This window comes from Chrysemys picta, chromosome 4 (assembly GCF_011386835.1).
Source record: "Chrysemys picta bellii isolate R12L10 chromosome 4, ASM1138683v2, whole genome shotgun sequence".
Taxonomy (NCBI): Eukaryota; Metazoa; Chordata; order Testudines; family Emydidae; genus Chrysemys; species Chrysemys picta.
Genome location: NC_088794.1, coordinates 80,576,928 through 80,594,025, shown reverse-complemented (window position 1 = coordinate 80,594,025; position 17,098 = coordinate 80,576,928). Strand labels below are relative to the sequence as shown.

The 17,098-nt window shown below is 46.4% G+C and overlaps 1 protein-coding gene across 9 annotated transcripts in view; it reads right to left on the bottom strand.

Annotated features, from left to right (window-relative positions):
- EXT2 (exostosin glycosyltransferase 2) overlaps positions 1-13,239 on the bottom strand; it is a 103,259-nt gene extending 90,020 nt beyond the window's left edge. For 2 of the 9 annotated variants that reach the window (XM_042849184.2, XM_065592794.1), the window contains exons 1-5: positions 13,063-13,202; positions 10,456-10,577; positions 9,179-9,744; positions 8,910-8,999; positions 1,935-2,051 (exon numbers count right to left, since the gene is read on the bottom strand). In XM_042849184.2, coding sequence (XP_042705118.2) covers positions 1,935-2,051; positions 8,910-8,999; positions 9,179-9,744; positions 10,456-10,557 — 875 coding nt within the window. In that variant the 5' untranslated portion in view covers positions 10,558-10,577; positions 13,063-13,202. Of the gene's footprint in view, positions 1-1,934; positions 2,052-8,909; positions 9,000-9,178; positions 9,745-10,451; positions 10,578-13,062 lie in introns of all 9 variants that reach the window. The other 7 variants (XM_008179792.4, XM_065592793.1, XM_008179788.4 and 4 more) reach the window with 6 other exon arrangements.
- Positions 13,240-17,098: the final 3,859 nt, after the last annotated feature.

Here is a 17,098-nt window from a genome sequence, read left to right as displayed (position 1 = left end):
TCAGATAAAAAGGTATTATGAACACAATATTTTTTTTAAAAATCATAGATTAATAGATTTTAGGCCAAAAAGGACAGTTAAATCATCTAGTCTGACCTTCTGTATATTACAGGCCAGAGGATTTCATCCAGTTACTCCTGTAATGAACCCAATTTGTAATTGACTAAAATATATCTTCCAAAAAGGCAACCAGTCTTAATTTAGAGACATCAAGAGATGAAGAATCCATCACTTTCCTTGGTAGTTTGTTCCAACAGGTTAATGCCCTCACTTAAAAATGTGTGTTTTATTTCTAATTTTAAACTGTCTGGCTTTAACTTCCAACCACTGGTTCTTGTTATGCCTTTCTCCACTAGATAAGGAGCCATTAGTATCCAGTATTTTCTCCTCATGAAAGTACCCAAATACTAATCAACTCTCTTGCTGATCTACTAAACAGATTGAGCTCTTTAAATAAGTCACTTTTTCTAGCCTTCTAATTATTTGCGTCTTTTATGCACTCTCACCAAGTTTTCAGCATCTTTTTAAAATGTGGGCCACCAGAATTGGACACTGCATTCCAATGATCAGTCTCAACAATGCCATATACAGAGGTAAAATCCCTCCCTATTCCTACTCACTATTCCCCTTTTACACACCCAAGGCTGCATTTCCCCTCCTTTTTTGCCACAGCATTGCAATGAGAGCTTATGTTGAATTGTTTGTCCACTAAATCCTGTTCAGAGTCACCGCTTTCCAAGATATAGTCCCCCATTCTGTATGTATGGCATACATTCTTTGTTCCTAGATGTATAACCTCGCATTTGGCTGTATGAAAACATTTTTTTTTTTGAGTGGGCCCAATTTACCAGGCAATCCATATTTCTCTGAATAACTGCCCCATCCTTATTATTTACCATTTCTCCAGTCTTCATGTCGCCTGAAAATTTTATCAACAATGATTATATATTTTGAATCCCAGCACAACTCTACTAGAAACATGCCCATTTGAAGATAACCACCACTGCAATCTCTGGAGCGGGGCCAGCCAAAAGGCACTATGCTTCATTCCCTGTAACACCGACATAAGTCTCAGCCAGCTATCGGTGAGGGAACATGACTATATTCTAACACCAATCCCCCCCACCATTCCCCAACACACAAGAATGGCCATACTAGGTCAGACCAAAGGTCCATCTAGCCCAGTATCCTGTCTTCCGACAGTGGCCAATGCCAGGTACCCCAGAAGGAATGAACACAACAGGTAATCCTCAAGTGATCCATCCCCTGTTGCTCATTCCCAGCTTCTGGCAAACAGAGGCTAGGGACACCATCCCTGCCCATCCTGGCTAATAGCCATTGATGGACCTATCATCCACAAATTTATCTTGTTCTTTTTTTAACCCTGTTATAGTCTTGGCCTTCACAACATCCTCTGGCAAAGAGTTCCACAGGTTGACTGTGCGTTGTGTGAAAAAATACTTTTGGGTTTTTTTTAAACCTACTGCCTATTAATTTCATTTGTTGACCCCTAGTTTTGTGTTATGAGGAGTAGTTAGTAACACTTCCTTATTTACTTTCTCCACACCAGTCATGATTTTATAGACCTCTATCATATCTCCCGTTGACGTCTCTTTTCCAAGCTAAAAAGTGCCAGTCTAATTCATCTCTCCTCATACAGAAGCCGTTCCATACCCCTAATCATTTTTGTTGCCCTTTTCTGAACCTTTTCCAACGTATCTTTTTTGAGATGGGGCAACCACACCTGCATGCAGTATTCAAGATGTGAGCGTACCATGGATTTATACACACAAACCTATAACACGTCCGTTATCACCATGTCTTACAAACATGCCCAGCACTATAAGCAAGTCTGAAGTTATATCTAGATGCTAACACCACACATTTAACAAGTTAGTGAATGCAACCAGTCCAATTCACCAGGATCAGCTTACCTTGGTCCCCTCTCTGGCAGCTCCACCTCTGCAGACAGAGGGCTGTAAACAGGAATACTGACATCGTAGCCTTGCCGATAGGTCCATGTGGAGAAGCCTCCTCCAGCCAACAGGGCTCTGAAAGTGTAAGGAAATGAAAAGATTGTGAATGGAGCACATAGGATATTACGTTTAAATTCCAGGTCGTGATACTTTGTCATCATTCCTAGCATATGAGCAGGCTTTTCTGCTTTGAGATGTCAGTGTCTGTAGCACTTTTATCAGTGGCTTTCCCATGAAGTTTTACCTTTATTTTAACTTACCCCAGCTGCAGTACAAAACAAAAGGGAACTGTGAACGTTTCTTTAACATGCAGTTATACTGGCTCAGAACTAAGATATCAAATTCCCCCAAAGGATCGGCCTGCTTTGGATGCTCCAGAATAGCTTTGGTAATTCAAGAGGTGGTACTCTTCTCTTTGAATCTTTACTGAGCCAGTGTCTCCACTGTTTTTTGGAGCATAGTGCTAGTAGAGGTGGTGTGTTTTGGATGAGATGGTCCTAATCACTTGTAGTCACTAATGATCCTGTTGTCATAGCTAAATTTCAGTTTGAGTAATTACATCCTAAATTAATTCAGTTTAGCTCAACACCAAATTCTTCAGTTCCTGCCCTACTTTTTGCCTAACGTTGCTCTGAACTGTTAGAGGTAAGCTGCATTTCAGTTATAGGTGCAGTGATTTTGTATTTCTTAAAACACAAAGATTTTTCAGGATTGAAGGCACTATAGAATTGTTAACTATTGTATTTCAGAATACACCACATAAAATAGTCAGTTTACTTAGATTTTACATTAAGGAAAATGCTATAAATGGCAAACACACTGACAAAAGATAAACCATATGCTCTGAAATAAACCTCAGAGCAGATGAAGCTTGTAGTACTGTCTACTGAGAAACAGAAGAGTAATAAAAGATGGTTATCATAGAACAATAAAAATGTATGGCTGGAAAGGATCTCGAGAGGTCATCTAGTCCAGCCCCCTGTGCTGAGAGAAGACCAAGTATCCCTAAATCATTCCTGACAAGTGTTTGTAGAATCCCCATCACTGAAGATTTTTAAGAATAGGTTAGAAAACCTCCCTATATGTAGAGCCCTGCAAATCTGCAGATATCCGCTTTATAGCCATGGATATGGGCAGATCATGTTAAGAGATGGATGCAGATCCAAATTTTACACCTCCACCCCGATAAAACGCTGTCCTTGGGAGCCAAAAAAAAAAAAAAACCCACACACTTACCGCATTATAGGTGAAACCGCGTTATATCGAACTTGCTTTGATCTGCCGGAGCGCGCAGCCCCCCGCCACACATCCCCCCCCCCCCCCCCCGGGAGCGCTGCTTTACCACATTATAGCCGAATTCGTGTTATATCAAGTCACGTTATATCGGGGTAGAGGTATATCTAGAGAAGTGGTTCCCAAACTGGGGATCGTGAACCCCTGGGGGTTCGCAAAATGTTACAGGGGATTCTCGGGAAAAAATTCCCTAATGGCGGACAGAGCACGGGGCCAGCAACCCCGGAGCCCCTGGACTTCCAAGAGCTAAGCAGATCAAAGCAAGCATATCTATCACACTGAGAAGATTTAAACTTCAAGACTCTAAGAAACGGAAAGGGAGGTGAATATTTTTTGCTGTTTTTAAAATTAAATAGGCAGCTAGTATTGTTTTTAAAATTATTATAAAGAACAAGTTTAAGCTTTGTTGTAACATTCACTGTTTGCAAGGATTGCTCAAGAACCGAATGCTTGTGTAGGAGGAACTAAGTTGGCTTGCTTAAATACCTTCATGCTGTTTCACATCTGATATTCCTTGAGGAAACGTAGGAGCCCTGTCTTATAACAGGCTTACTCAAAGTGATACAAGCTACGAAAGTGAGATCTTGGAAGAGTGTTGCCATTTTCATAATGTAATAAAAATGCTGTAATGATAAATAATAATAAATAGTGTGTAATAAGCATGTCATAAAAACAAATTTTATATTTCCAAGATCACTGCTTTTATAATTTATACTCAGGTAAAGGAGAAAAACCCTGGAATATACATTTTTAAGAGGGGGTTCGCGAGACTTTGATGTGTTAGTGAAAGGGGTTCACAAGCGGTTAAAGTTTGGGAACCACTGATCTAGAACCCTGCAAATCTGCAGATATCTGCGGATCACATACGGATGTAAATTTTGTATCTGTGTAGGGCTCTACCTATATGAAGATACAGTGTATCCTCCCAATGGGAATGCCTTGACTGTCATGGAGATAGTCCATCTGTGGCTTTTCCTGTGTAGGGCAACCTTTTGCCAGACAGAAGGGAAGAGCTTTAAGGACTGGAAAAGAACATGTAGGAGAGAAAATAATGAATCTTTCATATTGCCAGCAGAAATTTGAACTCTAGTATATTACACATTTGCTATTCCTGACTGCGCTTCTTTGAAACATGCTAGTAGAGAGACCACCTTTCAGTCCTCACTTCACCCCCAATGGCCAGGTGGCACAATGAATGCATTGCCCTAATTTAGGAAATCCTGGATTCAGCTTCTTTCACTCAGCCTTCCTGAACAATTCATTACACCCAGTCATACACTACAGAACGCTATACTTTAAATTGTCCTAGGAATACTGGGTCTGCTCAAGTTACCATATAAAGTAATTTACATTGTAGAAAAATATATATTTTTCCAATGCCAGTTCCACCCATTTTCTGGAGAAAAGGAGCAGAACATGACATACCATTATACTAGGCAGTACTGAAAGAACCCTGAGGAGCAGCATTAATTGTCTATAATGATTAAGATGATTATGGATAGTAGCCATATTGCCAGAGTTCACTAGCTAAGCAGGGATATGTCTTGTCAGTACTTGAATGGGAGATATCCAAAAAATGCCAGGGTGTGACAGGAAGCAATACTGATGATTCATTAGGTGACTCTCTTGCCCGGAATTAGCACCAAACCAATTCCTTAGCATGATGTTTGGAGATGTTGTCTTTCACATCTGATGGAAAAATAAACTTGTAGATTACTCTCAAAGACTCTAAATTATTTTTCATCAGACCAAGGTGTCCTAGTCAGAGTCCAATAAATAACTGCTTTAATAACCTTGAAGTTTCTACAGGATGCTTTACTGCCTGTCCTAAACAGTAGTGTGGAGTTGTTCTGTTCTGTTAAAAAGCTACCACACTTTACTCCAGATATGGCTGCACTGCAGTGATGATGCAAGCAAAATATATTTAGTTTGTGAACTGCTTTCAGAGTTTTCTGAGTTCAAGACAAAAGGTGCTACAGAAACAAAAGATATTTTGAACTTGCAGTTCTGTATAGGTGATCAAACCCAAACATACCAGCACTGGCTAATTACACATTATAGGAGAAAGAGGTTACTTAAGCACAGGATGAAAAATTAAAAAAGGTGCTGAGTGAGAATTCAGGTTCCAAAGCCAGAGTGATTATTTTGGATTGCAATGCCCTACCTTCAGTGACTGTGTGTGTCTCTGTGTGTCAAATGTTGCTGTGACTATTTCCCACCCTTCAAATTTCATGTTCCTTGTCTCATTCACATTAATACAATTACCTCATTCACATTAATTCAATTGCAAGGCAAGGAATGAAAATTTGGATTTGGCTCATGTCTTGCTCCTCTTGCGCTTTTACACCCAGGTTATTTTTATCCCTTCATGATAAAACTCCAACCAGATTGTTTTAATTGAATCCGCCACATAAGATGACATCATCTCATCAGCCTTGAGAAAGCAGGTGTGCATCACACAGACTTTTACCAAAATAAACCCACAGGAACCAATACCAGTTAACTAACTCCACTCAGATTTTCATCATACAGTGCAGTAATCAAGGTATTAGCCTTTAGAGTACTGAAGGCAAGTAGTCTTTAAATTGCATTGAACTAAAGATGAGTGAACATGTTCTCAGTTCCTTTCTCCTTCCTTCCACCGCACCCTAACCTCTTCCCAGTCATTGATCGCTTTTCTCCTCTTCAGAAAGTACAAAACACTGTCTGCATTCCCCTCTGCTGTAAGTTTTCTTGATCATGTCCAATACTTACTCTGGAGCATCACTAGTTCTCTCCCCAGTCTTGTAAACCCACTCTCCTAAACCTCAGTGCTGGGATGTAAATAGCAGTAAAAAAAAAGTAACCATGTAACCAATTAAAAATTTATCAGTTAAACGTTGAACCAGGGAACGAGGAGTGCGCGGGGTGCTGTAGCGCCCCCACGTTTTATGCAGCCCCCCATCCCTCCTGACTGCCAGGCCCCGGGACAGCAGTGGAGTCCTGGGCTCAGGACAGCAGCGGAGTTTAATTGTTAAGTATCAATCTTATCAGTTTCGCTTATCAGTTAACGGGTTAAACTTTTACATCCCTAATCAGTGCCCAACTCAACAGTTAATTCAAGAACCAACAGCAAGGAGGCAGGCTGCCTGGGAACTTATTAGGTAGGTTTCCTTCTATAGACTAGGTTTAGATTTACCCCAAGAAAAAGTTCTGAATTGCCTTGTCTACCAGCTAACGGAAATCTTTCTTCATCCCTATGAGAGCAACCACTATATTACCGGATAGAAAATTCTGAGAGAGTCTGTTTTCCAGGCATTAAGGCTAGAAGGCTACATATTCTACAACACTGTCAGCAAAGCAGTTTCTGCACCAATTAAACATACTACTTAGTACTGACAACCCATGTTTCCATCTTCAAGGTCATGAAACCGAAAGCTTTCAAGCTGCCTTCTGGAAATCCTGATATTGGTTTTAAAGCTCTAACAAAACAAACAAACTAGTGAGGTAACCTAGCTAAAAGTTTTCCAGCTAGAGGAATACCATAAAAGACATCACTACTCTCCTCTGCACATAAGGTCTTATTTTACCCAGATTAATGTTCAGCACTGAATCAACACAACATATTTGTCATATTTCATGAACCTCACAATGCACTGTTTTTGGGCCACATACCAGATTTGGTACATACCAAAGAAATAAAGTAGACTCTTTGTGCAAGCTTCCCAGACAGCACCAATGTATACTTTAATGTTGACCTGCTGCACTCCTAGGAAGTCTAGTCCTAGAGTCTTACAGAGACTACTAATGCACTTCATTCTTGACCTTCAATTCTGTACAGATGGTCTTGTTAGATTTGAACTGAGGTCTTCAAAAGTGAAAGCCTCATATAATAACCCCTACTACTCAGGCTCTCTGAAGATATTCTGCTACAAACAAATGTGTCACTGATGGCAAGTTTCAACAAAATGGAGAGTCATGATTTGTTACCTAGGACTTCATGACTTTCTGTTGCAACAAAGCAGTTTCTTTCACTCTTGTCTGATCCTGTTCCCCCTGTAACTAATAGACCTCAGAGGATTCAGAACTACCTGATTTCTCCCAGTAGTATGCCATATGCTTAAAACAAACACCTAGTGAAATAATATATTTGCTGTGTATGAAGTCCAAGACACACAAGGCCAGTTTTAAATGGATGCCTGATACATAAGAGGTCAATAAAACAAAGTTGTGAAGCACATAGTAAATCTATTGCATTAATTCAACAGATCTATTCCTTTCATAGGTACAGTTACTATTATATATTATGTACCAAAACAGAGCTGTCTATTAAACAGAATGCAAATGAAATGAAAAACTCTCAAAATGATAGAACTTGAGAGAACGCGAGTGTGAGAGAAGTTACATGTTTAACAAGTTTTGATGGTAAAATAATTGTGCTTGACTGCCCTCTTCAGGCCAAGTTTGTGTCAAAAGCACCTAATGTGTTTTGGTTTTTACCTTTTCGGACTGCAACTACAGTTTAATGTCAGTAAAGTAACTCCAAAAAGTATACTGAACACTGCAGAGAAAATCTACTCTGTTTTGAAATAAAAAGACAAAATGGTTGAAATGTTGCAAACAAACCAAGATCTAAAAATCCAGCCACATTCTGCCTCATATGCTATCATCAGTAATAAAGATCTTGCAATCAGATTTTAGCCAGAATTTTGCTGATCATGTGGCAGAAGAGGTCCATCTTGCTCTCTAATAGCTGTATTGGTTTTGTAAGGCCTACTGCATGTGGGTCAGTGAAGTAAAATTATTTACTTTTTTATGCTTAATATAGTTGGAAATTTCTTCCCTTTCCCATCTTTCCACCTAAAGTGTCTGTTCTTTATTATAGCTATGTTCTTCATACCCTTACTCCCTCTCTTCCCCTTCCCAGAACGCCTGTAGAGAAACCTACCCTACAACTAACAATTAAGATAAGGGTTCAAAACTAGTAATTTCCTGGAAGGAATTTTCAAAATGCACAAGCCAGAGAAGGATAGAGAAAACCAACAGCGTTATAGTCAGCGATAAATTACTGGATCAGTGCAATTCCTGAAATCACACACAACACAAATCAAGCTCTGGTGTCAAAATCATCACATTCGATGTTGAGTCAGCTAGAATAGCAATATTGTTTCTTTTGAATACAAAGCAGGAGCAGCTAAACTTTGCCCAGCAGAGGCAGCTAGAGAGAAGCCCAAGAATGGCTCCTAATTTGATTTAAATAGAACTAAGTCTGTCATTCTTCATCTTCACTAAAATGCACCCTGTGGAGGCTATAGGTCTAAGCACAGAATGCTTCACCTTGATCAGAGGAGCCTAGCAGCTTAGATCAAGATGGAGGATTGATAGCTGCAATATTTACCATGGGCCACACTCCCTGTGAATTTAAGCATGGGCAACATTGTAGAATGCCATGGACAAACAGTTGTCCTCTCAACTTAAAAAAGCTAGACAGTCCATCTCCTATCAAAACAGGGTAAGACATACTCCACCTATGTAAGACTCAGGAATTGTAGCATTCGTATTGGGACTACCAAGAGTTCTGAGCCCCACTTCCTCTTTAAGGACATTTTATCCTACACACGCCACTCTTCAATGCACTCAAAGAAACAGCATGATGCCTACCTATCTCTGGGAACATCCAGTGCTGTGTTGTAGTCAGGTGGCCCCCCAGGCAGCATGTTGAACAGCAGGTGGTTCGTGCCTCGATCCCATCTAAAGAGAAGAAATCATTAAAGCAAGTTTGAGAGCTGTTCCCTGAGACATGGATGCCAGACTCTCCCAAATTCTGATCTCAGCTCTGACCAGGGCTCACTGCAGAACTTTTCCCATCACTAACCTTATCCTCTCCAGCTCTAACTTTATGATTCACAAAGTAAGGTTTCTGTAAGTACCTGGATAACTGTGCCAAGGCTTGAGCAGTTTCCTTGATGCGGAGCGTGTTCTGGTTCAGCACGTCTATGGACGGCACAAAGAGGCAGGCCCGGTTGACATCATCTGTGTAGAAGTCACTGTCAGAGATAGCAGTCAGCAGCTCGTTGTACTCCCGAGAGATAGTGTTGCTAACCAGCATCCCATACTCATCCACGTATTTCTTCAGTGAATAGATATAGACCTTGATCTTGTTTTTGGGGTTGAAGCCACACCGATAGACATCAAAGCAGGTGTGCATCCTACAGCTAAGGTCTCCCCGTTCTGGGATGGGGCTGTCAGCAGGAAGCTTGACTACAGGCACATCATGGACACTGCGCTTCTCCACTGTCCAATCACTGGATGACTCAATGGAGTGTGGCCAGAACTGGAACATACCTGTGGCAATAAGGCCAAGCAGGACAATGGAAAAGAGTGTGATGTAGTAGATGCGGTGCTTGGTCTTCATTCTTGGGATGAGGGCTGGACCCCGGGTGTTATATTTGGCTGACGCACACATAATGGAACTAGCCACTTCTTCCTCGTGTGTCTAGAGGATAGGGAGACAAATGCACAAGGTAAGAATAGGGACAATTTTAAGTGCGATAGAAGAGAGACAGGTATCACAAAGAACAGGAACAGCAGGGCAGAAATATATTCAGCTCCCTTTTGGGAAGGCTCCTTTGCCTCAGAGGATTGCACTGACATTCTTCAGATATTCAGGTCTTCCATTGGAACGTCAGGTGCTGGCTGCCCTCTGTATCAGGGATGACACTTGGAAGCACCAACACGGAAACAGTTACTTGCTGGGACCAACTTCCTTATAAAATATTACAGCCAAACTTAACAACCACAATGTCAGAATAACAAATGGGCCAGAGACTTAAAAAAAAAAAAAATCAGATAGATAGAAAAAGTCATTATATATGTCCCACCCAGTCCATCTCCCAGAGTGTTCCCAATGTACGTTTCCTAGTATTGTGTGCTCAAGGATTAGGGAAAAGTAGTTAAATGTACATTAAGTATATAAACTGAGGGAGCAGGGGAATCTCCAATGCCAAACTCAACCTCATTCAACTCCGATTAATGGGAATGTGTCACTGATACTCTTTATTTGCCCAAAGCTGGGTATCATACAGGACTCGCAATCAAGATGCAGTCACTAATCTAGGGTGGGTTGTGTAAAAAAAAAAAAGTATACAGTTACCCTGTATAAATACCACCTGTCCATCCTGTGTGGACTAGAAAGATACTAACATACTTTTTGTAAGAGCAGGTGATTGCCCTGGTGTCCTTGGCAAATGTGCTCTTTCATCCAAGTGCAGCATCTCTCACCACTGAAGAGGGACTTCAGTAGTGCCATATGTATATCCTTGTAAAATACTTTGGGATGAAAAGCACAATATCAATATAAAAAATTAACTGCAGCTGGGGACTGATATCATTTTCCAGGACTGATCATATAGGTTAATTTTTGTGCTTTCAAAATTGTGGTTACTAAACAAGTAAGGGCGGCCAGCATGTCCCTCGGCCCACGCCGCTTCCTGCAGCCCCCATTGGCCTGGAGCAGCAAACCGCGGCCAGTGGGAGTCACAATCGGCCGAATCTGCGGATGCGGCAGGTAAACAAACCGGCCCGACCCGCCAGGGGCTTTCCCTGAACAAGCAGCGGCCCTAGTTTGAGAACCACTGCTCTAGAGCATGGCTGATCTAATCATATATTCTTCCTTTTGTGGGAAAGTGTAGAGGGCAATTTTTGAGAACTAAAAGAGAAATTTAATGGGAAAATGTTAATCAGACAGAAATTATACAAACAACAACAAACCACCACCAAACATGAAGAAATTGAAGAGTATGTCAAAAACAACAGTTTTTACCAGAGAATGTTGGAACAGAGGTTGTTTGCAACTTGAAGTGATAGCACTTACGCAACACAGCAAGATGTTTTAGACACCACTTAAGAAGTTCTCAACTTTTAATAAAAAAACAGGAGTACTTGTGGCACCTTAGAGACTAACAAATTTATTAGAACATAAGCTTTCGTGGACTACAGCCCACTTCTTTGGATGTAGTCCACGAAAGCTTATGCTCTAATAAATTTGTTAGTCTCTAAGGTGCCACAAGTACACCTGTTCTTTTTGCGGATACAGACTAACACGGCTGCTACTCTGAAACTCAACTTTTAATGCTTCAAGTCAAACTAGTTTCACATTCTTATTTCAATTAAATAGTTTTGCCAGCCTACTGTTGAACATTCAGCAGATAAAAGACTGAAGTCATAGTGTAGCCAGGAAAAGAACAGGAATTTCACAGTATTACTGTCAGTATTATAGCCCAAGATCTTCTATGTTACTTCTGCCTTTTAGTCAAGTTATTCCCTCACTCCACCCATACATCGCTGGAATCATCTGATTTATCACAGAGCTCATACATTTGTGACAGGCTCTTGAGTCACAGAGAAAGACTTTTTTCCCTCAGTCTCAGTTTCAGACAAGGAACTATTTAATCATTTTTACACACTGCATAATTAATCTCTAGAACGCACTGCCACCAGATAAAGGCAAAGTCCTTAGGAGACTTCAAAAAGGAATTAGACATGTAAAGGATAACAAGAATTAACATTAGAAACCATTGAAAAAATTAAGAGGGAATATTAGCCTTTCTGCTTCAGGGCATCAAGGATAAAATATCAATGATTAGGAAGAAGCTTCCCTGATAAACAGGCTAGCCCATAACCATCCATGAACAGATACTTTAATCGAATTTCACTAGTCTAGACTTCCTAGAGATTACAGGGGTTGCTTCCATCTTCCTCTGAATCAAGTGGTACTTGTCACTACTAGATGGATACCAGTTTAGACAGACCTCTGGTCTGATTCAGCATCATATCTCCCTCCCATGTGCCTAAAAAACTATGAACCTTGAGTTGAGTGTGGGAATGAGTTTGTGGAGAATTCTCAGATTACAAGTTTATAAAATTATGTTCAAACCCCTTAACACTGAAGTTGTCAAAGAACAGGCCTAGCACTGGTTAACCCAGAAAGCCTTTGTTAAAACAAAATTTCTCCACAAAAGCACTTCATACATCAAGACCTCACACAGAGATGCATCCATATAAGAAAAGTTGAAGGAGTGGAATGAAACTTCAACAATACTGAGACACACTAACAGGAGAATTGAAAGTAAGTGGGTGATAGGTCCTCCTCCCTCCGTGATTTCACCTGTACCTCACAACGTAAGATTTAAAATCAGTTTCAACCCATATTATTAACAAAGGGTAAAATAGATGTGGTTTATGGCCCACCCACCTGTAATAAGAAAAAAAAGTCTTTAAAATAGTAGGAAACATGTAAGGGGTTGGACTAGATGGTCTCTTCCAATCCTAATAGTCTATGGCTAGACAACTGCCTTACTTCAGTGCAAGTTTTCGGAGGAACAGGGCACCTGAGCAGTGAATCCTCCCCTCATGTGATTCCCAGTCAGTTTCTCCCCGTATTGTGTCAGTCGCAGTCCGACACTCCCAGTCACAGATAGAGAACTGTTGTAAGGGAGCAAGGGGCTGAACGCCTCGTGCTGGCGATGTGCTCCCCGAGCGTGTTCCCCACCCGCCCGCTAAAGCGCCCGTCAGGATCCCTGCAAGGCCGCCGGACACATCAGCCACCCACCCCTTCCCTGTGACCCGGCCTCCCCCAGCCTGGCTGGAGCTGGCTGCCTCCCTGAGCAGCTCGGCCAGCCCGCCCGTAACCCCTTGTCCCCCACGGCGGCAGCTGCCCCCCGAGCGGTGGCTTCCAGGCCGCACGTCTCATCGCCCCCGCAGCCCGCACCCCGGCCAGGATCGGCAGGGTCCGGGCCCGACTCCCCGGCCTCACCTCAGCCGGCAGCGGTGCAGGCTCACGGCCTCATGTCAGGCCGAGCGGCCCCGTCCAGCAGCAGGGCTGGGGCGCTAGGCCGGCGTTCGGGGCAGCCGCCGGCGCAGAGCCACCCACCCCGCCGCCGGGCCAGGGCTCAGAGCGCATGCGCGGGAGGGAAGGTTCAACGCGCATGGCAGCTACTAGCACAGCGACCTAGCGTCTGCAAGCTGGGGTGGGTCGGTGCGCATGCGCGGTAGAAGTTGCTCGCTGGCCCCGTGGAGAAGCAGCAGCTGGCTCTGCGTCCGCCCGCGCCTACTCCAGGACCGGGAGGCGGCCCCGACGCACCGCAAACTGGCTGCGCTTGGGTTGGACGTCGCGGGTGTCGCTGTCTGGCGGCAATTCTGCATGGAGCAAGAGTTGGGGGACAAAGCTGGGGCCAGCGGAGATCGGGGGCACGGGGTTGCCAACCCTCCAGGATTGGCCTGGAGTCTCCAGGAATTAAAGATTAATCTTTAATTAAAGATTATGTCATGTGATTAAATCTCCAGGAATACATCCAACCAAAACTAGCAAACGTATTGGGTGACAAGGTGGCCACTTTCAATTGGATGTAAGGGTCCATGGCAGCTCCTGTTAGCACTGCTGATCAGACTTTTAATGGCCCAGTTGGTGGTGCTGCGGGTAAGGTGACCAGATGTCCCGATATTTAACCCTTTGTCCCGCGTCCCGATCAATGTGTGATCGGGACACCATTTGTCCCGATATTCAGGTAAAGAGGTGAGTGGGAGGGAGGCGCTTACCCTGTGGGTGCTCCAGGGCTGGAGCACCAACTGGGGAAAATTGCAGCCCTTCCTCACCTCCTTCTCCCTCTCTACCTCCAGTGCACTGCGTTCCCCACTCCTCTCCCCCTCCAGCACTTCCCGCTGCCTAACAGCTGTTTGGCGGTGCTTAGCGCTTTCTGGGAGGGAGGGGGGAGGAGCGAGGATGTAGCGCACTCAGGGGAGGAGGCGGAGAAGAGTCGGGACGGGTGGGGACTTGGGGGAAGAGGGTGGAATGGGGGCAGGGCGAGGGCGGTGCAGGGGGTGGGCGAGCACCCAGCAGAGGGGAAGTCAGCACCATAGGGGTGAGTAGTGGGCGGGGGGTGAAGAGGCGGGCGAGTGAGCGGGCGGGGAGGTGAGTGGTGGGTGGGGGACTGAGGAGGGACACAACAAGCCAGCAGCAGGCCAGGGATGAGGAAGGGCGCGTTGGGGGGGCTGAACAGGGAATGGGCGGGACCTGGGGCAGAGTGGGGGCAGAGCCTGGGAGGAGCAGGGGTGGACTGTAGGCAGGGCTGATGGCACCCCAATGTGTCCCGATATTTTAGTGTGGTGATCTGGTCACCCTAGCTGTGGGGCTAAAACAGGCTAGTCCCTACCTGTCCTGGGGCATCATGCTGCGCCCCAGAAGTGGCCAGCAGGTCCGGCTCCCGGGCGGGAGCAGCCACAGGGCTCCACGTGCTGCCCCCGCCCTGAGCACCGGCTCTATACTCCCATTGGCCCGGAACCAGCCAATAGGATCTGGGGGGCGGTGACTCCAAATCCCTCAGCCCCACCGCTCTGCCTGGAGCCCCCTCCTGCACTCCAAACCCCTCATCCCCAGCCCCACACCATAGTCCGCACCCCCAGCCAGAGCCCTCACCCCATCCCGCACCCCAATTCCTTGCCCCAGCCCAGAGCCCTTTCCCACACCCTGAACCCCTCATTTCTGGCCCCACCCCAGAGCCCACACCACCATTTAGAATCCTCACCCGCTCCCACATCCCAACTCTCTGCCCCAGCCCAGTGAAAGTGATTGAGGGTGGGGGATAGCGAGCCACTGAGGGAGGGGGAATGTAGTGAGCGGGAGGGGGTGCCTTGGGGCAGGGGGCGGGCTAGGGTGTTCGATTTTGTGCCAATAGAAAGTTAGCAATCCTGCAACCCTACGAATGGCTGGTGGTGGTGGCGGCAGGGATGGGTACATGGCTGGTGGTGGGGATTGGGGGTGGTTGGTGATGGTAGCAGAGATGGGTATATGGTAGGGTTACCATACATCCTCTTTTTCCCAGACATGTCCGGCTTTTCGGCACTCAAACCCCCGTCCGGGGGGAATTGCCAAAAAGCCGAACATGTCCGGGAAAATGGCGGCTCTGCTCCTCCCCGACTCTTCGGCTCTGTTTAAGAGCCGGGCTGCCCGAGCACTACCGGCTTCGGGCAGCCCCCGTGCCTCCAGACCCTGCGCCCCCAGCCGGGCACTTCCCCTCCCGGGCTCCGGCGGCGCAGGGTCCGGAGGCACGGGGGCTGCCCGAAGCCGGTAGCGCTCGGGCAGCCTGGCTCTTAAACAGAGCCGAAGAGTCGGGGAGGAGCAGAGCCGCCGCGGCTGGAGGCTCTGCTCCTCTTCGGCTCTGTTTAAGAGCCGGGCTGCCCGAGAGCTACCGGCTTCGGGCAGCCCTCGTGCCTCCAGACCCTGCGCCCCCAGCCGGGCACTTCCACTCCCGGGCTCTGGCGGCGCAGGGTCCGGAGGCACGGGGGCTGCCCGAAGCCGGTAGTGCTCGGGCAGCCCGGCTCTTAAACAGAGCCGAAGAGGAGCAGAGCCTCCAGCCGCGGCGGCTCTGCTCCTCCCCGACTCTTCGGCTCTGTTTAAGAGCCGGGCTGCCTGAGCGCTACCGGCTTCGGGCAGCCCCCGTGCCTCCGGACCCTGCGCCGCCGGAGCCCGGGAGGGGAAGTGCCCGGCTGGGGGCGCAGGATCCGGAGGCATAGGGGCTGCCCAAAGCCCGAGTGCTACTGGCTTCACGGTTTGCCGGGCAGCCTCCAGACCCTGCGCCCCCGGCTGGGCGCTTCCCCTCCCGGGCTCCAGCTGCGCTGGGGAAGCGCCAGCCGGGGGCACAGGGTCTGGGGGCTGCCCGGCAAACCCTGAAGCCGGTAGCGCTGGGGCAGCCCTTCTCCCCTGGCTGGGAGTGGGAGGGAGGAGGGGGCGGAGTTAGGGTGGGGAAGGGGCAGAGTTGGGGCGGGGCTAGGGGTGGGGAAACGGGCGGGGCCAGGGCCCGTGGAGGGGCCTCTTTTTTTATTTATTAGATATGGTAACCCTAGGATATGGCTGATGATGGGGGTGGGGATCAAGGGCATGATTGGTGGTGGAGGCAGGGATCAGGGGCATAGCTGGTGGGAGGGATCGGGGGCGTGACTGGTGGGTGAATCAAGGGGCATGGCTGGTGATGGTGGGGATTGGGGGCATGGCTGGTGGTGGTGGGGATCGAAGGCATGGCTGGTGGGGGTCGGGGATCAGGAGTATGGCTGGTGGGGGATTGGGGGTGTGGCTGGTGGGGGGATCAGGGCAATGGATGGTGGTGGGGATCGAAGGCATAGCTGGTGGGGGTCGGGGATCGGGGGTATGGCTGGTGGGGGATTGGGGCATGGCTGGTGGGGGATCGATTGTGGGCATGGCTGGTGAGGGTAGTGGGGTTCGGGGGGCACTGCTGGTCCTAGCTGTGGAGAGGATGGTGTGGCTGGTGTTACCCAGGGCAAGGGTTAGGGAGACACTATTGGTGCCACCTACTCCAGGCTGTTTAAGACTGCCCACATAGCTCCAGCTCCACAGGGGACCCCACAGCTACACGTCCAAAATCATTTCCAAGTTCTGTGGTACACTATCAAGTTAAGTCTCACCATTAGGAGAGGATCGTGTCCTGACATGATAACATCATGTTACATCAGGGGGTGATGACATTGCAATGGAATGACATCTTTGACATGACGTCACAGGCCTATGGCATGCAGGTGTTCTGATAAGATGTAACTGAGTTGTGTAATCAGATGATAACGTTGCAATGTACTATGATAACATTCTGGCTCAATGTTGTGTTCCATCACCTTGTTATTTATTTTCCACAAGGTACCAGTGTTATAAATATGGCCACGATCATTCATATGGTTTCTGGGGCTCAGATTGGATGATCTTCAGCATTAAAAGCTCAAGCCCCTCTCACTAGAGCAAAAGGAGTAACTTCTGTAGCTGTAAGTAAGAAACAGGCTGTAATACA